This window comes from Bombina bombina, chromosome 1, assembly GCF_027579735.1.
Source record: "Bombina bombina isolate aBomBom1 chromosome 1, aBomBom1.pri, whole genome shotgun sequence".
NCBI lineage: Eukaryota > Metazoa > Chordata > Amphibia > Anura > Bombinatoridae > Bombina > Bombina bombina.
The window spans coordinates 1,281,553,722-1,281,580,146 of record NC_069499.1 but is presented as its reverse complement, the minus strand read 5'-3'; the positions used below and the strand labels follow the sequence as shown (position 1 = coordinate 1,281,580,146).

General features: G+C 41.3%; 1 protein-coding gene across 1 annotated transcript in view; it reads right to left on the bottom strand.

Annotated features, from left to right (window-relative positions):
• Positions 1-26,425, bottom strand: part of GARRE1 (granule associated Rac and RHOG effector 1) — a 481,286-nt gene that overhangs the window by 256,930 nt on the left and 197,931 nt on the right. The window contains 1 exon segment of the mRNA XM_053701459.1: positions 15,868-15,963. Coding sequence (XP_053557434.1) covers positions 15,868-15,963 — 96 coding nt within the window.

The window sequence follows — 26,425 nt, the reverse complement described above, 5'->3', positions numbered from 1 at the left end:
TAAACTAGGGCAGCAACCTGTTAGGAAAACGCAGTGAGGCCCACCTCACAAGTTCCTGCTTTAAAGCTACCACTACCCTACTGAAGAGATTGACGTGGACTATGGCTAGACCCAAAAATCTTGCTTGTAGTGAAAGAATTCCAATTTTCTTCAGACACCAAAACTTCCCCTCCTCCATTGACAAGGGGAGTGATACTTAACAGCTTTGCTGTGGTGCTCTTTACCTCCTCCTGCAGGCCAGGAGTGATATTCCCCACTAGTAATTGAGGACGTTGTGGACTTACCATATCTTAGGAAAGAAACGGAGCTTTTGCGATCACAATATTTGCGCTCCACTCGTAATACTCGCACGCAATTGTGCACTGGCATTTCAAATAGCCCGCAATGTGAGCGTGAACTGCATGGAAGCGTTGCGCTCAATACAGTGCACTTCCATAGGTTCCAAAACCCTAGCACAGCAGATTTTAATATACAGTATATGTATATGAATATATACATATATATGGATGTGTTTATATGAGTATATTCACATATTAACACAAATATATATGTATAAAAGCAAATGCATATATATTTATAGGGAACACACAGTTCCCCATAGACCGCTATGTAAAGGCGATTTTCCTAACACCCCCACACGCCAATTTTAAACCCTAAAAACTGATTTGTGCAGTTCTATTTTATTAAAAAGAAATGCTACTTATTTTTTTAAATAAAAATTACAATATACTTTAATTTTGTGGAATTTTGGAAAATTAACCAGAGATCCGATCTCTGGTTAATTTTCAGAGTGCCAGGTTTGATGTATCACAAGCTGAAAATAAATGTGATCGTTTGAGCACAATTAAAGTTATGGTGCGTCAGGATATCGCCTCCTCAGAGCTCTGGTTAGCGGTTTCACAAAACGAAAAAGTGTCACAAAACACATCAAAAATACATAACACAGTACAGTTACAATCACAACACTATCTAATAAAAATTATTACAAAACAATATTGCACAAAAAAATTATAAGGGCTCAAAGATATAAGGTCTTAGGTGTTAGAAAAAAAGGCAGGCAAAGAGCATTGGAGCCCTTTGTAGTCAAGTAGCTGAAAACATGTAAAAACATTTATACAATACTCATTTAAAGAAAGGAAATTTATGCTTACCTGACAAATTTGTTTCTTTTACGATACGATGAGTCCACAGATTTCATCCTTACTTATGGGATATCGCCTCCTGGTCAACAGGAGGCGGCAAAGAGCTGTATATATATAGCTCCTCCCTTCCCTCCCACTCCAGTCATTCGACCGAAGTTAGGAAAAGAAAGGAAAAGCAAAGGTGTAGAGGTGACTGAAGTTTAACAAAATAAAAGACCTGTCATACAAAAAAAAGGGCGGGCCGTGGACTCATCGTATCGTAAAAGAAACAAATTTATCAGGTAAGCATAAATTTCCTTTTCTTTTACAAGATACGATGAGTCCACGGATTTCATCCTTACTTATGGGATACAATACCAAAGCTATAGGACACAGATGAAAGGGAGGGACAAGACAGGGAACCTAAATGGAAGGAAACACTGCTTGAAGAACTTTTCTCCGAAAAACAGTCTCGGACGAAGCAAAAGTATCAAATTTATAAAATTTGGAAAAAGTGTGAAGAGAAGACCAAGTTGCAGCTTTGCAAATCTGTTCAACCGAAGCATCATTTTTGAATGCCCTTGAGGAAGCCACAGCCCTAGTGGAATGAGTCGTAATTCGATAAGGAGGCTGCTGTAAAGCAGTCTCATATGCAAAACGGATGATACTCTTCAGCCAAAGAGAAAGAGAGATAGCCGTAGCTTTCTGACCCCTACGCTTCCCAGAAAACACAACAGGGAAGATGATTTTTAGTGGCCTGTAAGTAAAACTTCAAGGCACGGACCACGTCCAAATTATGTAACAGTCGCTCCTTCTTGGAAGAAGGATTAGGACACAAAGAAGGAACAACAATTTCCTGATTAATATTTTTATTTGAAACAACCTTAGGAAGACAATCAGGTTTGGTACGTAACACCACCTTATATGAATGAAAGATAACATAAGGAGAATCACATTGTAATGCCGAAAGCTCAGAAACTCTGCGAGCAGAAGAAATAGCAACCAAAAACAAAACCTTCCAAGATAATAACTTAATATCTATGGAATGCATAGGTTCAAACGGAACCCCTGAAGAACATTAAGAACTAAATTCAAACTCCAAGGAGGAGCAATTGGTCGAAACACAGGCCTGATTCTAGTCAGAGCCTGACAAAAAGACTGAACATCTGCCAGACGCTTGTGCAACAAAAACAAAATTTATGCTTACCTGATAAATGTATTTCTCTTGTGGTATATCCAGTCCACGGATTCATCCATTACTTGTGGGATATTCTCCTTCCCAACAGGAAGCTGCAAGAGGATCACCCACAGCAGAGCTGTCTATATAGCTCCTCCCCTAACTGCCACCTAAAGTCATTCGACCGAAGACAAGCAAGAGAACGGAGAAACTATAGGGTGCAGTGGTGACTGTAGTTTAAAAATAAAAAACACCTGCCTTAAAATAATAGGGCGGGCCGTGGACTGGATACACCACAAGAGAAATAAATTTATCAGGTAAGCATGAATTTTGTTTTCTCTTGTAAGGTGTATCCAGTCCACGGATTCATCCATTACTTGTGGGATACCAATACCAAAGCTATAGGACACGGATGAAGGGAGGGACAAGGCAGGCGCTTAAACGGAAGGCACCACTGCCTGTAAGACGTTTCTCCCAAAAATAGCCTCCGAAGAAGCAAAAGTATCAAATTTGTAGAATTTAGAAAAAGTATGAAGCGAAGACCAAGTCGCCGCATTACAAATCTGTTCAACAGAAGCCTCATTTTTAAAAGCCCATGTGGAAGCCATCGCTCTAGTGGAATGAGCTATAATTCTTTCAGGAGGCTGCTGGCCAGCAGTCTCATAAGCTAAGCGGATTATACTTCTTAACCAAAAGGAAAGAGAAGTTGCTGAAGCCTTTTGGCCTTTCCTCTGTCCAGAGTAGACAACAAACAATGCAGATGTTTGACGAAAATCTTTAGTAGCTTGTAAATAAAACTTTAAAGCATGAACCACGTCAAGATTGTGTAATAGACGTTCCTTCTTTGAAGAAGGATTAGGACACAGTGACGGAACAACAATCTCCTGATTGATCTTCTTATTAGATACCACCTTAGGAAGAAACCCAGGTTTGGTACGCAAAACTACCTTATCTGCATGAAAGATCAGATAAGGGGAATCACACTGCAAGGCAGATAACTCTGAAACTCTTCGAGCCGAAGAGATAGCTACCAAAAACAGAACTTTCCAAGATAAAAGCTTGATATCTATGGAATGCAGAGGTTCAAACGGAACCCCTTGAAGAACTTTAAGAACTAAATTTAAACTCCATGGCGGAGCAACAGGTTTAAACACAGGCTTGATTCTAACTAAAGCCTGACAAAACGCCTGAACGTCTGGAACATCCGCCAGACGCTTGTGCAAAAGGACAGAGCAGAAATCTGTCCCTTTAAGGAACTAGCTGACAATCCCTTCTCCTATCCTTCTTGGAGAAAAGATAATATCCTGAGAATCCTGACTTTAAAGACTGAGTAACCATGAGTAACCCTTGGATTCACACCAATGAAGATATTTACACCATATCTTATGATAGATTTTCCTGGTGACAGGCTTTCGAGCCTGAATTAAGGTATCAATGACCGATTCGGAGAAAGCACGTTTTGATAAAATCAAGCGTTCAATCTCCAAGCAGTCAGACGCAGAGAAATTAGATTTGAATGGTTGAAAGGACCCTGAAGAAGAAGGTCCTGACTCAGCGGTAGAGTCCATGGTGGAAGGGATGACATGTCCACCAGATCTGCATACCAAGTCCTGCGTGGCCACGCAGGTGCTATCAAAATCACTGAAGCTCTCTCCTGCTTGATCTTGGCAATCAGACGAGGGAGCAGAGGAAACGGTGGAAACACATAAGCCAGGTTGAAAGACCAAGGCGCTGCTAGAGCATCTATCAGCGCTGCCTTGGGATCCCTGGACCTGGATCCGTAACAAGGAAGCTTGGCGTTCTGACGAGACGCCATGAGATCCAGTTCTGGTTTGCCCCAAAGTTGAATCAACTGTGCAAACACCTCCGGATGGAGTTCCCACTCCTCCGGATGAAAAGTCTGTTGACTTAGAAAATCCGCCTCCCAGTTCTTTACTCCTGGGATATGGATAACTGATAGATGGCAAGAGTGAACCTCTGCCCATAGAATTATTTTTGAAACCTCCAACATTGCTAGGGAACTCCTTGTTCCCCCTTGATGGTTGATGTAGGCTACAGTCGTGATATTGTCCGACTGAAATCTGATGAACCTGACTAGCTGAGGCCAAGCCTGAAGAGCATTGAATATCGCTCTTAGTTCCAGAATGTTTATCAGAAGGAGTGTCTCCTCCTGAGTCCACAAGCCCTGAGCCTTCAGAGAGTTCCAGACTGCACCCCAGCCCAGAAGGCTGGCATCTGTCGTTACTATTGTCCAATCTGGCCTGCGGAAGGTCATACCCTTGGACAGATGGACCCAAGATAACCAACAGGGAAGAGAATCCATGGTTTCTTGATCCAGATTTAGTAGAGGGGACAAATCTGTGTAATCCCCATTCCACTGACTGAGCATGCAGAGTTGCAGCGGTCTGAGATGTAGGCGGGCAAACGGCACTATGTCCATTGCCGCTACCATTAAGCCGATTACTTCCATACACTGAGCCACTGAAGGGCGAGAAGTAGAATAAAGAACACAGCAGGAATTTAGAAGTTTTGACAACCTGGCCTCTGTCAGGTAAATCTTCATTTCTACAGAATCTATCAGAGTTCCTAGGAAGGAAACTCTTGTGACAGGGGATAGAGAACTTTTTTCTTCATTCACTTTCAACCCATGCGACCTCAGAAATGCCAGAACAATGTCTGTATGGGACCTGGCAATTTGAAAATTCGATGCCTGTATTAGAATGTCGTCTAGGTAAGGGGCTACTGCTATACCCCGCGGCCCGCTAGGAGTGACCCCAGAACCTTCGTAAAGATTCTTGGTGCCGTAGCTAACCCAAAGGGAAGAGCCACAAACTGGTAATGCCTGTCTAGGAAGGTGAACCTGAGAAACCGATGATGATCTCTGTGTATCGGAATGTGAAGATAAGCATCCTTTAAGTCCACGGTAGTCATATATTGACCCTCCTGGATCATAGGTAGGATGGTTCGAATAATCTCCATCTTGAAAGATGGGACCCTGAGAAATTTGTTTAGGATCTTGAGATCTAAGATTGGTCTGAAGGTTCCCTCTTTCTCGGGAACCACAAACAGATTTGAATAGAAGCCTTGCCCCTGTTCCTCCTTTGGAACTGGGTGGATCACTCCCATAACTAGGAGGTCTTGAACACAATGTCCTCTAGAAAAAAATATACTGAACATACCTCAGGGCAGATAATTCTGCAGGCCGTTCCCCCAGCTGAAGTTTCCCCATACTCTTCAGTTATGTGTGAGAACAGCAGTGGACCTTAGTTACAACCTGCTAAGATCATCAAAAACCTGCTAAGATCATCAAAAAATTCTTCTTCTAATTTCTGCCTGAGGTAAAAAAACAGTACAACGCCGGCACCGTTTAAAAATAACAAACTTTTGATTGAAGATAAACTACACTAATTCACCACATCTCTCTAGCTACTTCCCTTGTCGAGAGCTGCAAGAGAATGACTGGAGGTGGCAGTTAGGGGAGGAGCTATATAGACAGCTCTGCTGTGGGTGATCCTCTTGCAGCTTCCTGTTGGGAAGGAGAATATCCCACAAGTAATGGATGAATCCGTGGACTGGATACACCTTACAAGAGAAATAGATAAAGCAGAAATCTGTTCCTTTAAGGAACTTGCTGACAACCCTTTCTCCAATCCATCTTGGAGAAAAAGTAAATTTATGCTTACTAATAAATTAATTTCTTCTACGATACAACGAGTCCACGGATTACATCCTTACTTGTGGGATATTAACCTCCTGCTAACAGGAAGTGGCAACTCCTGCTAACAGGAAGTGGCAAAGAGCACCACAGCAGAGCTGTATATATAGCTCCTCCCTTCCCTCCACCCCCAGTCATTCGACCGAAGGTTTAGGAAGAGAAAGGAAAAGCTAAAAGGTGCAGAGGTGACTGACGTAACAAAAATATAATTTAAATCTGTCTGAAAAATGACAGGGAGGGCCGTGGACTCGTCGTATCGGAGAAGAAATTAATTTATCAGGTAAGCATAAATTTACTTTTCTTCTACAAGATACGATGAGTCCACGGATGTCATCCTTACTTGTGGGATACAATACCAAAGCTACAGGACACGGATCAAACGGTAGGGACAAGACAGAGACATAAACGGAAGGCACCACTGCTTGAAGAACCTTTCTCCCAAAAACAGCCTCAGAAGAAGCAAAAGTATCAAATTTGGAAAAAGTATGAAGAGACGACCAAGTCGCAGCCTTGCAAATCTGTTCAACAGAAGCATCGTTTTTAAAGGCCCATGTGGAAGCCACAGCCCTAGTAGAATGAGCCGTAATTCTTTCAGGAGGTTGCTGTCCAGCAGTCTCATATGCCAGACGCATGATACTCCTCAGCCAAAAAGAAAGAGGTAGCCGTAGCTTTCTGAACCCTACGCTTTCCAGAATAAACAAGGAATAATGGAGATGATTGACGGAAATCCTTAGTCGCCTGTAAGTAAAACTTCAAGGCATGGACCACGTCCAGGTTATGTAACCGACGCTCCTTCTAAGAAGAAGGATTAGGACACAAGGAAGGAACAACAATTTCCTGATTAATATTCTTATTTGAAACAACCTTAGGAAGAAATCCAGGTTTGGTACACAAAACCACCTTATCAGAATGAAATATAAGATAACGCGAATCACATTGTAACGCTGAAAGCTTAGAAACTCTACGAGCAGAAGAAATAGCAACCAATAACAAAACTTTCCAAGATAACAACTTAATATCTATGGAATGCATGGGTTGAAACGGAACCCCTTGAAGAACTCTAAGAACTAAATTCAAACTCCAGGGAGGAGTAATTGGTCTAAATACAGGCTTAATTCTGGTTAGAGCCTGACAAAAAGACTGAACATCTGGAACATCCGCCAAACGTTTGTGAAGCAAAATTGACAAGGTAGAAATCTGTCCCTTTAAAGAACTTGCTGATAACCCTTTCTCCAATCCTTCTTGGAGAAAAGACAGAATCCTCGGAATACTAACTTTACTCCATGAGTAGCTCTTGGATTCACACCAATAAAGATATTTCCGCCATATCTTATGATAGATTTTTCTAGTGAAAGGTTTACGTGCCTGTATCAAAGTATCAATGACCGAATCTGAGAATCCACTCTTAGATAAGATCAAGCGTTCAATCTTCAAGCAGTCAGCTGCAGAGAATTTAGATTTGGATGTTGGAAAGGCCCTTGAATGAGAAGGTCCTGTCTCAGAGGAAGTTTCCAAGGTGGCAAAGAGGACATGTCCACTAGATCCACATACCAAGTCCTGCGTGGCCACACAGGCGCGGTCAGGATTACCGAAGCTCTCTCCTGTTTGATCCGAGCAATCACGCGTGGAAGGAGAGGACACGGTGGAAACACATAGGCTAGGTTGAACGACCAAGGCACTGCCAAGGCATCTATCAGTTCGGCCTGGAGATCCCTCAACCTGGATCCGTATCTTGGAAGCTTGGCATTCTGTTGAGATGCCATCAGATCCAATTCCGGCCTGCCCCATTGGAGAATCAGTGAGGCAAACACCTCCGGGTGGAGTTCCCACTCCCCCGGATGAAAAGTCTGTCGACTTCCCAGTTTTCTACTCCTGGGATGTAGATTGCCGACAGATAAGAAGAGTGGGCCTCCGCCCATCGGATAATCTTGGATACCTCTATCATCGCTAAAGAACTCCTCGTTCCCCCCTGATGATTGATATAAGCCACAGTCTTGATATTGTCTGACTGGAATCTGATGAATTTGTCCGAAGCCAACTGAGGCCATGCCTGAAGCGCATTGAATATTGCTCTTAATTCCAGAATATTGATTGGAAGAAGTGACTCCAACTGAGTCCAAACACCCTGAGCCTTCAGGGAATTCCAGACTGCACCCCAGCCTAGTAGACTGGCGTCCGTTGTCACGATCACCCACGAGGGTCTGCGGAAACACGTCCCCTGGGACAGATGATCCAGCGACAACCACCAAAAAAGAGAGTCTCTGGTCTCTTGATCCAGATTTATCTGAGGAGATAAATTCGCATAATCCCCATTCCACTGTCCGAGCATGCACAGCTGGAGTGGTCTGAGATGAAAGCGAGCAAACGGAATGATGTCCATTGCCGCTACCATTAATCCAATTACCTCCATACACTGAGCCACTGATGGCCGAGGAATGGACTGAAGTGCTCGGCAAGTATTTAGAATTTTTAATTTTCTGATCTCCATCAGTAATATCTATCAGAGTTCCCAAGAAGGGAACCCTTGTCCGTGGAACTAGTGAACTCTTTTCTAGGTTCACCTTCCAACCGTGAGTTCTCAGAAAGGACAACACTGTGTCTGTATGAGATTTGGTCAGATGATAAGTCGATGCCTGAATCAAAATATCGTCCAGATAAGGCGCCACTGCTATGCCCCGCGGTCTGAGAACCACCAGAAGGGACCCTAGAACCTTTGTGAAGATTCTGGGTGCTGTGGCCAACCCGAAGGGAAGAGCCACGAACTGAAAATGTTTGTCCAGGAAGGCAAACCTTAGGAACTGATGATGATCCTTGTGAATAGGGATATGAAGGTTTGAATCCTTCAAGTTCACGGTAGTCTTATATTGACCCTCCTGGATCATTGGTAAAATTGTTCGGATAGTCTCCATCTTGAACGATGGGACTCTGAGAAACTTGTTTAGACACTTGAGATCTAAAATGGGTCTGAAAGTTCCCTCTTTTTTGGGAACCACGAAGAGATTTGAGTAAAACCCCTGTCCCAATCTTGGAACAGGACGAATTACTACCATAGTAGAGAGGTCTTTTACACAACTTAAGAATGCCTGGTCTACAGACAATCGTGAAAGAAGAAATCTCCCTCTCTGGAGAAAATCCTTGAATTCCAGTTGATACCCGTGGGTCACTATTTCCAATGCCCAGGGGTCCTGAACATCTCTTGCCCAAGCCTGGGCAAAGAAAGAAAGTTTGCCCCCTACTAAATCCAGTCCCGGATAGGGGGCTGCCCCTTCATGCTGTCTTTGTAGCAGCAGCAGGCTTCTTGGATTGTTTACCTTTGTTCCAAGCCTGGTTGGGTCTCCAGACGGACTTGGACTGAGCAAAATTCCCTTCCTGCTTTATGGAGGAAGAGGAAGCAGAGGGTACTCCTTTAAAATTTCGAAAGGAACGAAAATTATTTTGTTTACCCCTCATCTTAACAGACTTATCCTGAGGTAGGGCGCGACCTTTACCTCCAGTAATGTCAGAAATAATTTCCTTCAACTCAGGCCCGAATAGGGTCTTACCCTTGAAAGGAATAGCTAAGAGCTTATATTTTGATGACACATAAGCAGACCACGATTTTAGCCATTACGCTCTATGCGATAAAATGGCAAATCCTGCATTTTTAGCCGCCAATTTAGCAATTTGAAAGGCGGCGTCTGTAATAAAAGAATTAGCTAGCTTGAGAGCCATAATTCTATCTAAAATGTCCTCCAAAGGGGTCTCTTCTAGAGCATCAAACCAAAAAGCTGCTGCAGTAGTAACTGGAACAATGCAGGCTGTAGGTTGTAAAAGAAAATCCTGATGAATAAATAATTTCTTTAGAAGACCCTCTAACTTCTTATCCATAGGGTATTTGAAAGCACAATTGTCCTCAATAGGTATAGTTGTACGCTTAGCCAGGGTAGATATAGCTCCCTCCACCTTAGGGACCGACTGCCAAGAGTCCCAAATGGTGTCTGATATGGGATACATTTTCTTGAAAGTAGGAGGAGGCGAGAACGGTATACCCAGTCTTTCCCATTCCTTTTTTATAATTTCCGAAATTCTTTTAGGACCCGGAATAACATAAGTGTAAGTAGGCACCTCTAGATATTTGTCCATTTTACACAATTTCTCATCACAATAGGGTCACAATCATCCAGAGTCACTAAAACCTCCTGAAGTAACAGGCGGAGGTATTCAAGCTTAAATTTAAAGAACCTGACGTCCGAATCTGTCTGAGGTAACATATTTCCTGAGTCTGAAAGTTCTCCCTCAGACAGCAATTCCCTGACCCCCAACTCAGAGCCCTGTGAGGGTACATCGGAAATAGCCAATAAAGCATCAGAGGATTCAGTATTCACATTAATACTTGACCTACTGCGTTTACCCTGTAATACTGGTAATTTAGATAATACCTCTGTAAGGGTAGTTGACATAACTGCAGCCATATCCTGCAGAGTGAAAGAATTAGACTCATTTGAGGTACTTGGCGTCGCTTGTGTGGGCGTTAAAGGTTGTGACACTTGGGGAGAATTGGATGGCATATCCTGATTCTCTTCAGACTGAGAATCATCCTTAGGCACACTTTCTTTACCTAAAATATGCTTTTTACATTGTAAGGCCCTTTCAGTACAAGAGGTACACAATGTAAGAGGGGGTTCCACAATGGCTTCTAAACACATAGAGCAATTAGTTTCCACAATGTCAGACATGTTGAACAGACTAGTAATAACCACAATAGTCGTATAACACTTTGTTTATTGATTTCAAAAACATTTTGAAAAATGTGTACTGCGCCTTTAAGAAATAAAAAAGCACACAATTTTTCCTAAACTGCTTAGAACGTTAAATAACGCTACACAATTAAATATACTTATTCAATTGGGCCAAAAATTATTGCACCCTATGAGCAAATGGTGAATTTATCCTCTAAAAGACATTTTATAGCAAAAAATATATCTTAATTGAAAAAAAAAAAGACCCCTGCACCTCGCCACAACTCTGCTGTGGCACCTACCTGCCCCTAGGGTACTGCAAAATGACTCGACAACGATCTGGTGAACAGAACACAAGTTTAGGCCCCACCGGAGCTAATGCCTGCTGCCTTTTCAGTCAGAGTAAATGCACGTCTGAGCGTGCGTGAAGGAGAGCAAATGGAGGAAACACATAAGCTAGGCTGAAGGACCAAGGCACCGCCAAGGCATCTATCAGCTAAGCCTGGGGATCCCTGGACCTGGACCCGTATCTCGGAAGCTTGGCATTCTGATGAGATGCCATGAGATCCAACTCCGGCCTGCCCCATCTGAGAATCAGGTCGGCAAATACCTCCGGATGGAGTTCCCACTCTCCCGGATGAAACGTCTGTCTGCTCAGAAAATCTGCTTCCCAGTTTTCCACCCCTGAGATGTAGTTCGTGGACAGATGGCAAAAGTGAGACTCCGCCCACTGTATTATCCTGGCTACTTCTGTCATCGCTAAGGAACTTCTTGTTCCCCCCTGATGATTGATGTAGGCCACCGACGTTATGTTGTCCGACTGGAATCTGATAAATTTGGCCGAAGCCAACTGAGGCCAAGCCTGAAGCACATTGAATATTGCTCTCAATTCCAGAATATTGATGGGAAGGAGAGACTCCGCCTGAGTCCAGACCCCCTGAGCCCTTAGGGAATTCCAGACTGCTCCCCATCCTAACAGGCTGGCATCCGTGGTCACTATCACCCATGAGGGCCTGCGAAAGCACGTCCCCTGAGAAAGATGATCCAGCGGCAACCACCATAGAAGAGAGTCCCTTGTCTCCTGATCCAGATGTATTTGAGTAGACAAATTTGTATAATCTCCATTTCACTGTCTGAGCATGCTCAGTTGCAGAGGCCTGAGATGAAACCGAGCAAATGGAATAATGTCCATCGCCGGTACCATCAACCCAATTTTCTCCATGCACTGAGCCACTGACAGCCGAGGATTGGTCTGAAGGGCTCAGCATGTGTTCAGAATCTTTAATTTTCTGACCTCCGTCAAAAATATTTTCATGGATAGAGAGTCGATTAGAGTTCCCAAGAAAGGGACCCTTGTCTGTGGAACCAGAGAACTCTTCTCCAGATTTACCTTCCACCCATGAGTCCTCAGGAAGGCCAGAACAATGTCGGTATGAGACTTTGTGAGCTGATAAGACGATGCCTGGATCAGAATATCGTCCAGATAAGGCGCCACTGCAATGCCCCGCGGACTCAGAACCGCCAGCAGAGACCCCAGAACCTTTGTGAAAATTCAGGGCCCCGTGGCTAGACCGAAAGTAAGAGCCACGAACTGAAAATGTTTGTCCAGAAAGGCAAACCTCAGGAACTTGTGATGATCTCTAAGGATAGGAACATGAAGATATGCATCCTTTAGATCCACGGTAGTTGTAAATTGACCCTCCTGGATCAATGGAAGAATGGTATGAATAGTTTCCATCTTGAAAGATGGAACTCTGAGAAACTTGTTTAGACTCTTGAGATCTAAGATAGGTCTGAAAGTTCCCTCTTTTTTGGGAACTACAAACAGCTTTGAATAAAACCCCTGTCCCTGTTCCTGGATTGGAACGGGACAAATTACTCCCATGGAGGAGAGGTCTCTTACACAGCGTAACAACGCCTCTCTTTTTATCTGGTCTACAGACAATCGAGAAAGAAGGAATCTTCCTCTGGGGGAAGAATTTTTGAATTCCAGTTTGTATCCCTGAGATACTATATCTATTGCCCAAGGATCTTGGACGTCTCTTATCCAAGCCTGGACGAAAAATTATAGTCTGCTCCCCACTAGATCCGGTCCCGGATCGGGGGCCGCCCCTTCATGCTGACTTAGTGGCAGAAACGGGTTTCTTGGGTTATTTGCCCATGTTCCAAGCCTGGTTGGGCCGCCACATGGACTTGGGTTGAGAATACCCCTCCTCCTGCTTAGTGGAAGGGGGAGAGGGGGTTCCCTTGAAATTTCAAAAGGAATGAAAATTACTCTGTCGACCCCTCTGTTTGGATTTCTTATCCTGAGGGAGGAGGTGACCCTTACCTCCCGTGATGTCAGAAATAATTTCTTTCAAGTCAGGACCAAACAAGGTCTTACCCTTGTAAGGGATAGCCAAAAGCTTAGTTTTGGATGACACATCGGTAGACCAGGACTTCAGCCATAAGGCCCTACCTGCTAAAATGGAAAATCCTGAGCTTTTAGCCGCCAACTTAGTAATTTGCAGTGAAACATCTGTCACAACAGAATTAGCCAGCTTAAGGGCTTAAATTCTGTCCTGTATCTCTTCCAAAGGAGTCTCAGTTTTAAGAGACTCCTCCAGAGCATCAAACCAATAAGCAGGCTGCCGGTTGTAAAAGTAACCCTTGATGAACATAAAGTTTCTTAAGCAGACCCTCTAATTTCTTATCCATATGGTCCTTAAAAGCACAACTATCCTCAATAAGGATAGTAGTTTGTTTAGCCAAAGTGGAAATGGCACCTTCCACCTTAGGCACTGTCTGCCAAGAATTCCTGATAGAATCCGCTATGGGATACATCTTCCTGAAAACGGGAGGAGAGAATGGTATACCTGGTCTCTCCCATTCCTTAGCAATAATTTCCGAAGTTCTCTTGGGAACTGGACAAACATCTGAATAAGAAGGGACTTCTAGATACCGGTCCAACTTACTCAATTTTTCTGGAGGGACCACGATTGAATCGCAGTCGTCCAGAGTCACCAAAACCTCCTTCAATAACAGGCGGAGGTGTTGCAGTTTAAACCGGAAAGACATTACTTCTGAATCCGTTGGTAGCAGGGCGCTATCTGATTCAGAAAGCTCACCTTCAGATAGGGGCTTGAATACTGAACCCTGCAAAGGCATTTCTGACCTCGCTATTAAAGCATCCGAAGTTGTATTGGCCACGAGGTCGTCCTTCCTTCTGCGTTTGCCTTGCAGTACGGGAAAGGCAGACAACGCTTCAGAAAGTGTAGAGGACATAACAGCTGCTATGTCCTTCAGAGTAAATACAGTCGAAACTGCAGAGGTACTGGACTGCGCCTGGGTAGGCGTTAGGGGCTGTAACGCTTGGGGAGAAAGATGCGGCATACACTGGATCTCATCGGTAGAATCTTGAGAAGCATCCGCTCTTGTTAAAGCTTTATCAAAAAACAAGTGTTCTCTAAACTGTAATGCCCTCTCAGTACACAAGGGGCAAAAAGTAACAGGAGGTTCCACATTAGCATTCAAACATAATGAACATGTGACATTCACAATATCATCCATGTTAGCAAATAAACAAAACAGACTTGGTCGTGAATTTGCAAACTAATATGACATTAAATAAGAAAAAAACGTGTATCTATGTCTTTAAATTTTATGAAGCAAAACGTGTAACTGTGCCTTTAAATTATATTAAACAAGTGACAGTACTCACACTCTAGGGAAACTATACACGGACATAAGAAGAAGGGTTATAAGAAACAAACAAGTCTTAGCCCTTTACCACAGGTCCGTTAACTAAGAAGCCTCTGCCACAGCTCTGCTGAGGTGCCTACCTGCCCCCTCGTGAAAACATCCGTTGACAAAGTAATCTGCCTAAGACCGCTTGCTTTAAAAACAGAATCCATGTAGTCTCGGCAGTTAGGGAATGCTCCGTTCCGTCTTTACCCACGCTCCAGAAGACACTGTCGGAGGAAAACAGCCGCGCGGCTTTCCTGAGCGCGGGAGAATAACTCCGCCCTTCGTGGGCGTTAAATAGTATCAGAGCGTTAGACACAACCGCGATCTGAATGCCTGAAAGTTTAAGCACACCATGCGGTCCACTCAATACATAATAAAAATGTTAATAAAAAACATGCACCGGAACACTTTATAACAGAAAAGCTTGGTACACTAAAGCTTATGACTGAAAGTAGGATCCCAGCGTCTAGCCCACAGTCCAATCTAAACGAACACCTCACTTTACCTCTTCCTATTACTAACACAGGCTAAGAGAATGACTGGGGTGAGAGGGAAGGGAGGAGCTATATATATACAGCTCTGCTGTGGTGCTCTTTGCCTCCTCCTGTTGACCAGGAGGCAATATCCCATAAGAATGAAATCCGTGGACTCATGGTATCTTGTAAAAGAAAAAAAAAGTGTTTAAATGTGTATTTACTGTAAATATTTCACATTCCAATGGGGGAAAAAGTTAACACACGTAATATCCTAAGTTCGGCTTTTTGCGTGCATCAGGTTAGAGCTTGTGCAAAAACAGTTTCAACTTGTAATACGAGCACTACGTAAAAAGCTTACTTCTGGCTGAGTTAGCGCACGAGCGGGAGCATTAAATACTGCTGCACTTGTAATCTGGCCTATAGAGTTACAACTGCTCTTAAATGTATATGCAACTGGAGATTGAAGGGAATATTTATAAAAATGGTAGGATCACAAAAAGATGATAAAGAGATAAAAGTGATTTGTCCCAGTTTGACTGATTAGTGAAGTTACATATACACAACTTTTTAAGAAATAATCAAAACAGTTGGTGATGGTGGACACAGACTTTCAACCCTTCTTTTATATATCTATCTTTCTCTATGCATACACATAGATCACCATATCTCTCGCTTTCTGTGTATATATATATATATATATATATATATATATATATATATATATATATATATATATATATTATTTATATGTGTGTATATATATATATATATATATATATATATATATATATATATAAATAAATGTATATATTTCTTGTAACACACCATTGGCTGCACTTACTGCAAAGACATAATTCCAGGAAGACATCAAAATATAATTCCAAGAAGACATAAGGTTACTATTTTAAATACTTTATGATAGGAATTTCATTACCTGTAAACTTTCTTCAATAGCTTTAGGATTTATGTGAAAGCCAGCCTTCATTGAATATTCACAGTGACCTAAACTTTCCAATGCTATTTTATAAGCCTGCAAAAATAAATAAATAATTACAAATGCATGCTGCAAATAAAGTAGCATAAGACTATCTTTATATAAACATAGTTATTACAATTTGTTGACAGTACTACATTTTGACATTGGTTTTTATTTACAATGTACACCTCTAACCTGTCAAAGAGGGCTAAACCACAATGCATAGATGAATGAGACCAGGATTTTTTCAAATATTTCCTTTTTATAGCGAGAAACTAGTATCTTTGTTTTTAGTTTTCGTTATTAGTATTCTTTCATCGATAACCTGAATTATGTCACAGTTGAATATAAACACTTGTTTCTTAAACATTAAACACTAACGGCTAGATTTAGAGTTTTGTCAGTAACGACCCGCGTAGCCAACGCTGGGTTTTTTCCCCCCGCACCTTTTAAATACCGCTGGTATTTAGAGTTCACAGAAGGGCTGCGTTAGGCTCCAAAAAGGGAGCGTACAGGCATATTTACCGCCACTGCAACTCTCAACACCAGCGGTGCTTACGGACGCGGCCAGCTTCAAAAACGTGCTCGTGCACGATTCCCCCATAGAAAACAATGGGGCAGTTTGAGCTGAAAAAAAAAACCTAACACCTGCAAAAAAGCAGCGTTCAGCTCCTAACGCAGCCCCATTGTTTCCTATGGGGAAACACTTCCTATGTCTGCACCTAACACCCTAACATGTATCCCGAGTCTAAACACCCCTAGCCTTACACTTATTAACCCCTGATCTGCCGCCCCCGCTATCGCTGACCCCTGCATATTTTTTTTAACCCCTAATCTGCCGCTCCGTACACCGCCGCAACCTACGTTATCCCTATGTACCCCTAATCTGCTGCCCCTAACACCGCCGACCCCTATATTATATTTATTAACCCCTAATCTGCCCCCCCCAACGTCGCCGCTACCTACCTACACTTAATAACCCCTAATCTGCCGACCGGACCTCACCGCTACTATAATAAAGTTATTAACCCCTAAAGCAAGTATAACCCTAACCCTAACACCCCCCTAAGTTAAATATAATTTTTATCTAACAAAATAAATTATTCCTATTTAAAGCTAAATACTTACCTGTAAAATAAACCCTAATATAGCTACAAAATAAATTATAAATTATATTGTAGCTATTTTAGGATTTATATTTATTTTACAGGCAACTTTGTATTTATTTTAACCAGGTACAATAGCTATTAAATAGTTAATAACTATTTAATAGCTACCTAGTTAAAATAATTACCAAATTACCTGTAAAATAAATCCTAACCTAAGTTACAATTAAACCTAACACTACACTATCAATAAATTAATTAAATAAATTACCTACAATTATCTACAATTAAACCTAACACTACACTATCATTAAATTAATTAAATAAATTACCTACAAATACCTACAAATAAATACAATTAAATAAACTAACTAAAGTACAAAAAATAAAAAAAGCTAAGTTACAAAAAATAAAAAAATAATTTACAAACATAATAAAAATATTACAACAATTTAAACTAATTACACCTACTCTAAGCCCCCTAATAAAATAAAGCCCCCCAAAATAAAAAAATGCCCTACCCTATTCTAACATTAAAATTGAAAAGCTCTTTTACCTTACCAGCCCTTAAAAGGGCCTTTTGCAGGGCATGCCCCAAAGAAATCGTCTCTTTTGCCTGTAAAAAAAACACAATACCACCCCCCAACATTACAACCCACCACCCACATACCCCTAATCTGACCCAAACCCCCTTAAATAAACCTAACACTAAGCCCCTGAAGATCTTCCTACCTTGTCTTCACCACGCCGGGTATCAACGATCGGTCCTCCAGAGGGTCCCGAAGTCTTCATCCTATCCGGCAAGAAGAAGTCCAGAAGAGGCTCCAAAGTCTTCATCCTATCCGGGCAGAAGAGGAGATCCGGACCGGCAGACATCTTCATCCAAGCGGCATCTTCTATCTTCATCCATCAGACGACGAGCGGCTCCATCTTCAAGACCTCCGGCGCGTATCCATCCTCTTCTTCCAACATCCTAACACAGAATGAAGGCTCCTTTAAGGGACGTCATCCAAGATGGCGTCCCTCGAATTCCGATTGGCTGATAGGATTCTATCAGCCAATCGGAATTAAGGTAGGAAAAATCTGATTGGCTGATGGAATCAGCCAATCAGATTCAAGTTAAATCCGATTGGCTGATCCAATCAGCCAATCAGATTGAGCTCGCATTCTATTGGCTGTTCCGATCAGAATCCTATCAGCCAATCGGAATTCGAGGGACGCCATCTTGGATGACGTCCCTTAAAGGAGCCTTCATTCTGTGTTAGGACGTCGGAAGAAGAGGATGGATCCGCTTCTTACAGGTAATTTGGTAATTATTTTAACTAGGTAGCTATTAAATAGTTATTAACTATTTAATAGCTATTGTACCTGGTTAAAAACATAATTTATGTAAGAACTTACCTGATAAATTCATTTCTTTCATATTAGCAAGAGTCCATGAGCTAGTGACGTATGGGATATACATTCCTACCAGGAGGGGCAAAGTTTCCCAAACCTCAAAATGCCTATAAATACACCCCTCACCACACCCACAATTCAGTTTATCGAATAGCCAAGAAGTGGGGTGATAAGAAAGGAGCGAAAGCATCAAAATAAGGAATTGGAATAATTGTGCTTTATACAAAAAAAATCATAACCACCACAAAAAGGGTGGGCCTCATGGACTCTTGCTAATATGAAAGAAATGAATTTATCAGGTAAGTTCTTACATAAATTATGTTTTCTTTCATGTAATTAGCAAGAGTCCATGAGCTAGTGACGTATGGGATAGTAGATACCCAAGATGTGGAACTTCCACGCAAGAGTCACTAGAGAGGGAGGGATAAAATAAAGACAGCCAATTCCGCTGAAAAATAATCCACAACCCAAACAAAAGTTTTAATCTTAATAATGAAAAAAACTGAAATTATAAGCAGAAGAATCAAACTGAAACAGCTGCCTGAAGTACTTTTCTACATAAAACTGCTTCAGAAGAAGAGAAAACATCAAAATGGTAGAATTTAGTAAAAGTATGCAAAGAAGACCAAGTTGCTGCTTTGCAAATCTGATCAACAGAAGCTTCATTCCTAAACGCCCAGGAAGTAGAAACTGACCTACTAGAATGAGCCGTAATCCTTTGAGGCGGGGATCTACCCAACTCCACATAAGCATGATGAATCAAAAACTTTAACCAAGACGCCAAAGAAATGGCAGAAGCTTTCTGACCTTTCCTGGAACCAGAAAAGATAACAAAGAGACTAGAAGGCTTTCTAAAATCTTTAGTAGCTTCAACATAATATTTTAAAGCTCTTACTACATCCAAAGAATGTAAAGATTTCTCCAGAGAATTCTTAGGATTCGGACACAATGAAAGGACAACAATTTCTCTACTAATGTTGTTAGAATTCACAACCTTAGGTAAAAATTTAAATGAAGTCCGCAACACCGCCTTATCCTGATGAAAAATCAGAAAAGGAGATTACAAGAAAGAGCAGATAACTCAGAAACTCTTCTAGCAGAAGAGATGGCCAAAAGGAACAAAACTTTCCAAGAAAGTAATTTAATATCCAGAGAATGCATAGGTTCAAACGGAGGAGCTTGTAAAGCCCTCAGAACCAAATTAAGACTCCAAGGAGGAGAGATTGACTTAATGACAGGTTTGATACGAACCAAAGCCTGTACAAAACAATGAATATCAGGAAGATTAGCAATCTTTCTGTGAAAAAGAACAGAAAGAGCAGAGATTTGTCCTTTCAAGGAACTTGCAGACAAACCTTTATCCAAACCATCCTGAAGAAAATGTAAAATTCTAGGAATTCTAAAAGAATGCCAGGAGAATTTATGAGAAGAACACCAAGAAATGTAAGTCTTCCAGACTCGATAATAAATCTTCCTAGACACAGATTTACGAGCCTGTAACATAGTATTAATTACTGAGTCAGAAAAACCTCTATGACTAAGAATCAAGCGTTCAATTTCCATACCTTCAAATTTAATGATTTGAGATCCTGATGGAAAAAAGGGCCTTGAGATAGAAGGTCTGGTCTTAACGGAAGTGTCCAAGGTCGGCAACGGGCCATCTGAATGAGATCCGCATACCAAAACCTGTGAGGCCATGCTGGAGCCACCAGCAGAACAAACGAACGTTCCATTAGAATTTTGGAAATCACCTTTGGAAGAAGAACTAGAGGCGGAAAGATATAGGCAGGATGATAATTCCAAGGAAGTGACAACGCGTCCACTGCTTCCGCCTGAGGATCCCTGGATCTGGATAGATACCTTGGAAGTTTCTTGTTTAGATGAGAGGCCATCAGATCTATTTCTGGAAGACCCCAGATTTCAACAATCTGAAAAAATACCTCTGGGTGAAGAGACCATTCGCCCGGATGTAACGTCTGGTGACTGAGATAATCCGCTTCCCAATTGTCTATACCTGGGATGTGAACCGCAGAGATTAGACAGGAGCTGGATTCCGCCCATACAAGTATCCGAGATACTTCTTTCATAGCCAGAAGACTGAGTCCCACCTTGATGATTGACATACGCCACGGTTGTGACATTGTCTGTCTGAAAACAAATAAACGATTCTCTCTTCAGAAGAGGCCAGAACTGAAGAGCTCTGAAAATCGCACGGAGTTCCAAAATGTTGATTGGTAATCTCGCCTCCTGAGATTCCCAAACCCCCTGCGCTGTCAGAGATCCCCATACAGCTCCCCAACCTGACAGACTTGCATCTGTTGAGATCACAGTCCAGGTTGGACGAACAAAAGAAGCCCCTTGAACTAAACGATGGTGATCTATCCACCACGTCAGAGTGTCGTACATTGGGATTTAAGGATATTAATTGTGATATCTTTGTATAATCCCTGCACCACTGGTTCAGCATACAAAGCTGAAGAGGTCTCATGTGAAAACGAGCAAAGGGGATCGCGTCCGATGCAGCAGTCATGAGACCTAGAATTTCCATGCATAAAGCTACCGAAGGGAACGATTGAGACTGAAGGTTTCGACAGGCTAAAACCAATTTCAGACGTCTCTTTTCTGTTAGAGACAAGGTCATGGACACTGAATCTATTTGAAAACCCAAAAAGGTTACCTTTGTCTGAGGAATCAAAGAACTCTTTGGTAAATTGATCCTCCAACCATGTCTTTAAAGAAACAACACAAGTTGATTCGTATGAGATTCTGCAGAATGTGAAGACTGAGCAAGTACCAAGATATCGTCCAAATAAGGAAATACCGCAATACCCTGTTCTCCGATTACAGAAAGAAGGGCACAGAGAACCTTTGAAAAGATCCTTGGAGCTGTTGCTAGGCCAAACGGAAGGGCCACAAACTGGTAATGCTTGTCTAGAAAAGAGAATCTCAGAAACTGATAGTGATCTGGATGAATTGGAATATGAAGGTATGCATCCTGTAAATCTATTGTGGACATATAATGCCCTTGCTGAACAAAAGGCAGAATAGTCCTTATAGTCACCATTTTGAATGTTGGTATCCTTACATAACGATTCAATATTTTTAGATCCAGAACTGGTCTAAAGGAATTCTCCTTCTTTGGTACAATGAATAGATTTGAGTAAAACCCCAGACTTCTGAAACACATTTCAGAAACGCCTGAGCCTTCACTGGGTTTATTGGAATGCGAGAGAGAAAAAATCTTCTCGCAGGCGGCCTTACCTTGAAACCTATTCTGTACCCTTGTGTAACAATGTTCTGAATCCAAAGACTGTGAATCGAATTGATCCAAATATCTTTGAAAAATCGTAACCTGCCCCCTACCAGCTGAGCTGGAATGAGGGCCGCACCTTCATGTGGACTTGGGAGCTGGTTTTGACTTTCTAAAAGGCTTAGATTTATTCCAGACTGGTGAAGGTTTCCAAACGGAAACCGTTCCTTTAGGTGAAGGGTCAGGCTTCTGCTCCTTATTCTGACGAAAGGAACGAAAACGATTAGCAGCCCTGTATTTACCTTTAGATTTTTTGTCCTGAGGCAAAAAGGTTCCTTTCCCCCCAGTAACAGTTGAAATAATAGAATCCAACTGTGAACCAAATAATTTATTACCTTGGAAAGAAAGAGAAAGCAAAGTTGACTTAGAAGTCATATCTGCATTCCAAGTTTTAAGCCATAAAGCTCTTCTAGCTAAAATAGCTAAAGACATATACCTGACATCAATTCTAATGATATCAAAAATGGCATCACAAATAAAGTTATTAGCATGTTGAAGAAGTTTAACAATGCTATGAGTATTATGGTCTGACACTTGTTGCACTAAAGCCTCCAACCAGAAAGTGGAAGCAGCAGCAACATCAGCCAAAGAAATAGCAGGTCTAAGAAGATTACCTGAACATAAATAAGCTCTCCTTAGAAAGGATTCAAGCTTCCTATCTAAAGGATCCTTAAAGGAAGTACTATCCGCCGTAGGAATAGTAGTACGTTTAGCAAGAGTAGAGATAGCCCCATCAACTTTAGGGATTTTGTCCCAAAACTCTAATCTATCAGATGGCACAGGCTACAATTTCTTAAACCTTTGAGAAGGAGTAAATGAAGTACCCAGATTATTCCATTCCCTAGAAATTACTTCAGAAATAGCATCAGGAACTGGAAAAACTTCTGGAATAACTATATGAGGTTTTAAAACCGAATTTAAACGCTTAGTAGATTTAGTATCAAGAGGACTAGACTCCTCCATATCTAATGCGATTAACACTTCTTTAAGTAAAGAACGAATAAATTCCATTTTAAATAAATAAGAAGATTTATCAGTGTCACTATCTGAGGCAGAGTCTTCTGAACCAGATAGATCCTCATCAGAAACAGACAAGTCAGAATGATGGCGGTCACTTAAAAATTCATCTGAAATATGAGAAGTTTTAAAAGACCTTTTACGTTTACTGGAAGGAGGAATAACAGACAGAGCCTTCCTAATAGATTTAGAAACAAATTCTTTTACATTAACAGGGACATCCTGAGCATTAGATGTTGAAGGAACAACAACAGGTAATGGATTATTACTAATGGAAATACAATCTGCATTAGAAAGTTTTTCATGACAGTTATCACAAACTACAGCCGGAGGAACAGTTACCAAAAGTTTACAACAAATGCACTTAACTTTGGTAGAACCAGCATCAGGCAGCGTCTTTCCAGAAGTAGATTCTGATCCAGGGTCAAGTTGAGACATCTTGCAATATGTAATAGAAAAAACAACATATAAAGCAAAAATATCAAATTCCTTAAATGACAGTTTCAGGAATGGGAAAAAATGCCAATGAACAAGCCTCTAGCAACCAGAAGCAATGAAAAAGGAGACTGAAATAATGTGAAAAAAAGGTGAAGACAAGAATGACGCCCACATTATTGGGGTTAAGTACAACGCCTATATTTTTTGGCGCCAAGTATGACGCCACATCCGGTGACGCTGACAAAAACAACGCCCACATTTTTGGCGCAAAAAAAAACCTCTGAACACATATACGTCAAAAAATGACGCAACCACGAACAAACTTCCGGCGTCAATTAGGGTGCTGGAAATTACAAAATGTTTGCGCCAAAAAAGTCAGCGCCAAAAATGACGCAATAAATTGAAGCATTTTCAGCCCCCGCGAGCCTAACAGCCCACAGGGAAAAAAAGTCAATTGAAAAATTTTTAAGGTAAGAAAAAATAATCATTCATATGCATTATCCCAAATAATGAAACTGACTGTCTGAAATAAGGAATACTGATTACCCTGAATCATGGCAAATATAAGTTTAAACACATATATTTAGAACTTTATAAATAAAGTGCCCAACCATAGCTTTAGAGTGTCATAATAAAATAAGACTTACTTACCCCAAGACACTCATCTACATATAGTAGATAGCCAAACCAGTACTGAAACGAGAATCAGTAGAGGTAATGGTATATTAGAGTATATCGTCGATCTAACAGAGAACCTATGAAATAGATCCCCTAGAAGAAGACCATTGAATTCAAATAGGCAATACTCTCTTCACATCCCTCTGACATTCACTGCACTCTGAGAGGAAAACCGGGCTCCAGCCTGCTGTGAAGCGCATATCAACGAAGAATCTAGCACAAACTTACTTCACCACCTCCATAGGAGGCAAAGTTTGTAAAACTGATTTGTGGGTGTGGTGAGGGGTGTATTTATAGGCATTTTGAGGTTTGGGAAACTTTGCCCCTCCTGGTAGGAACGTATATCCCATATGTCACTAGCTCATGGACTCTTGCTAATTACATGAAATAAATAAATACAGAGTTGCCTGTAAAATAAATATAAATCCTAAAATAGCTACAATATAATTATAATTTATATTGTAGCTATATTAGGGTTTATTTTACAGGTAAGTATTTAGCTTTAAATAGGAATAATTTATTTAATAAGATTTATTTTATTTCGTTAGATTTAAATTATATTTAACTTAGGGGGGTGTTAGGGTTAGACTTAGCTTTAGGGGTTAATAAATTTAATAGAGTAGCGGTGAGGTCCGGTCGGCAGATTAGGGGTTAATACTTGAAGTTAGGTGTCGGTGATGTTAGGGAGGGCAGATTAGGGGTTAATACTATTTATTATAAGGTTATTGAGGCGGATTAGGGGTTAATAACTTTATTATAGTAGCGGTGAGGTCCGGTCGGCAGATTAGGGGTTAATAATTGTAGGTAGGTTGCGGCGACATTGGGGGGGGGGGGGGGCAGATTAGGGGTTAATAAATATAATATAGGGGTCGGCGGTGTTAGGGGCAGCAGATTAGGGGTACATAGGGATAACGTAGGTTGCAGCAGTGTGCGGTCGGCAGATTAGGGGTTAAAAAAATTTATTAGAGTGGCGGCGGTGTGGGGGGGCCTCGGTTTAGGGGTACATAGGTAGTTTATGGGTGTTAGTGTACTTTAGAGCACAGTAGTTAAGAGCTTTATGAACCGGCGTTAGCCCAGAAAGCTCTTAACTCCTGGCTTTTTGCTGCGGCTGGAGTTTTGTCGTTAGATTTCTAACGCTCACTTCAGCCAAGACTCTAAATACCAGCGTTAGAAAGATCCCATTGAAAAGATAGGATACGCAAATGGCGTAGGGGGATCTGCGGTATGGAAAAGTCGCGGCTGCAAAGTGAGCGTTAGACCCTTTCCTGACTGACTCTAAATACCAGCGGTAGCCCAAAACCAGTGTTAGGAGCCCCTAACGCTGGTTTTGACGGCTAACGCCAAACTCTAAATCTAGCCGTAAGTAAATAAAGGAATTAATGAAAATTATATATATTTTTTTGAGTAACGGGGAGGGGTTGACCAACAAGTTTAAAAGCTCAAAACTGTAGCACTTTTAAATTGCAAAAATAATGTAAAGAAATAGGGCATCTCATTTTCTAGAGCTATACAACAGAGATAAAATCATGCAAAATGAAGAGCTTGTTAAGTAAATGATAAAGAGCACTTTAGTGAATAATCTAGATTTTGGGGAATTTTTCTTGATTGTGGGGAGATGAATCCCTTACAAGTCATTCCTGGTCTCAATCATCTCAGATTTACAAAAGTTAATTTACCTCTTCTAGCAGAATTCAGGATAATGGCCTGTTAGCAGGTCCTGAAAATCCCCAAGAGATAAGTCACAGAGAACTTCATATATTTCCTTAAACAAGACTGGTTAATCAACTTCAAAAAATGCCATCTGAGAAAACTTTTGTTTTCTGGGAGAAGAACTGCACACCGATCTGTTCACCAGAATCCAAGATTCAACAACAGATCTTCCAATGGAAAAAAAGTTATTGGCCAGTGCTCTGGAAGTGACTTTTAGGGATGTTATTTGTCATTCAAATGCTGAAATAGGCAAGGTGAAGCGTGAGGCCCATGCAGAAAGTTTCTCAGCAGACAGTCTTTCATTGAAATGTCCAGCACACCTAAAACTGTATTTAGATTGCTGGATTGATATAAATAACCTAGCAAGTGGTCTCTCTTACAAGACCCAGAATTAGGTACATCTAACAATAGACTGAACTCCTTATGGTTTGGGGAATCGTATCAAGATCTACAAGCTCAAAGTCAGGAGGACAACATAAAATAGATACTTCAGAATCTATTTTAAATTCAGAGTGATAGCACTAAGCATATATGGCTTTCTCCTTCTATACCACTGTGTGAGGTTTGTCTATAGTACAAAACACTTAAAGGGACATGAAACACAACTTTTTTCTTTCATGATTCAGATAGACCATATAATTTTAAACAACTTTCCAATTTACTTCTATAATTGAATTTGCTTCTTTTGCTTGGTATAGTTTGTTGAAGGAGTAATGTGCTACTGGGAGCTAGCTGTGAACACATCGGGTGAGCCAGTGACAAAAGGGATATAAGTGTAGCCAGCAATCAGCAGCTAGTCCCCAGCAGTGCTTTGTTATGCCTGAGAATAACACAGATATACTTTTAAACACAGAATACC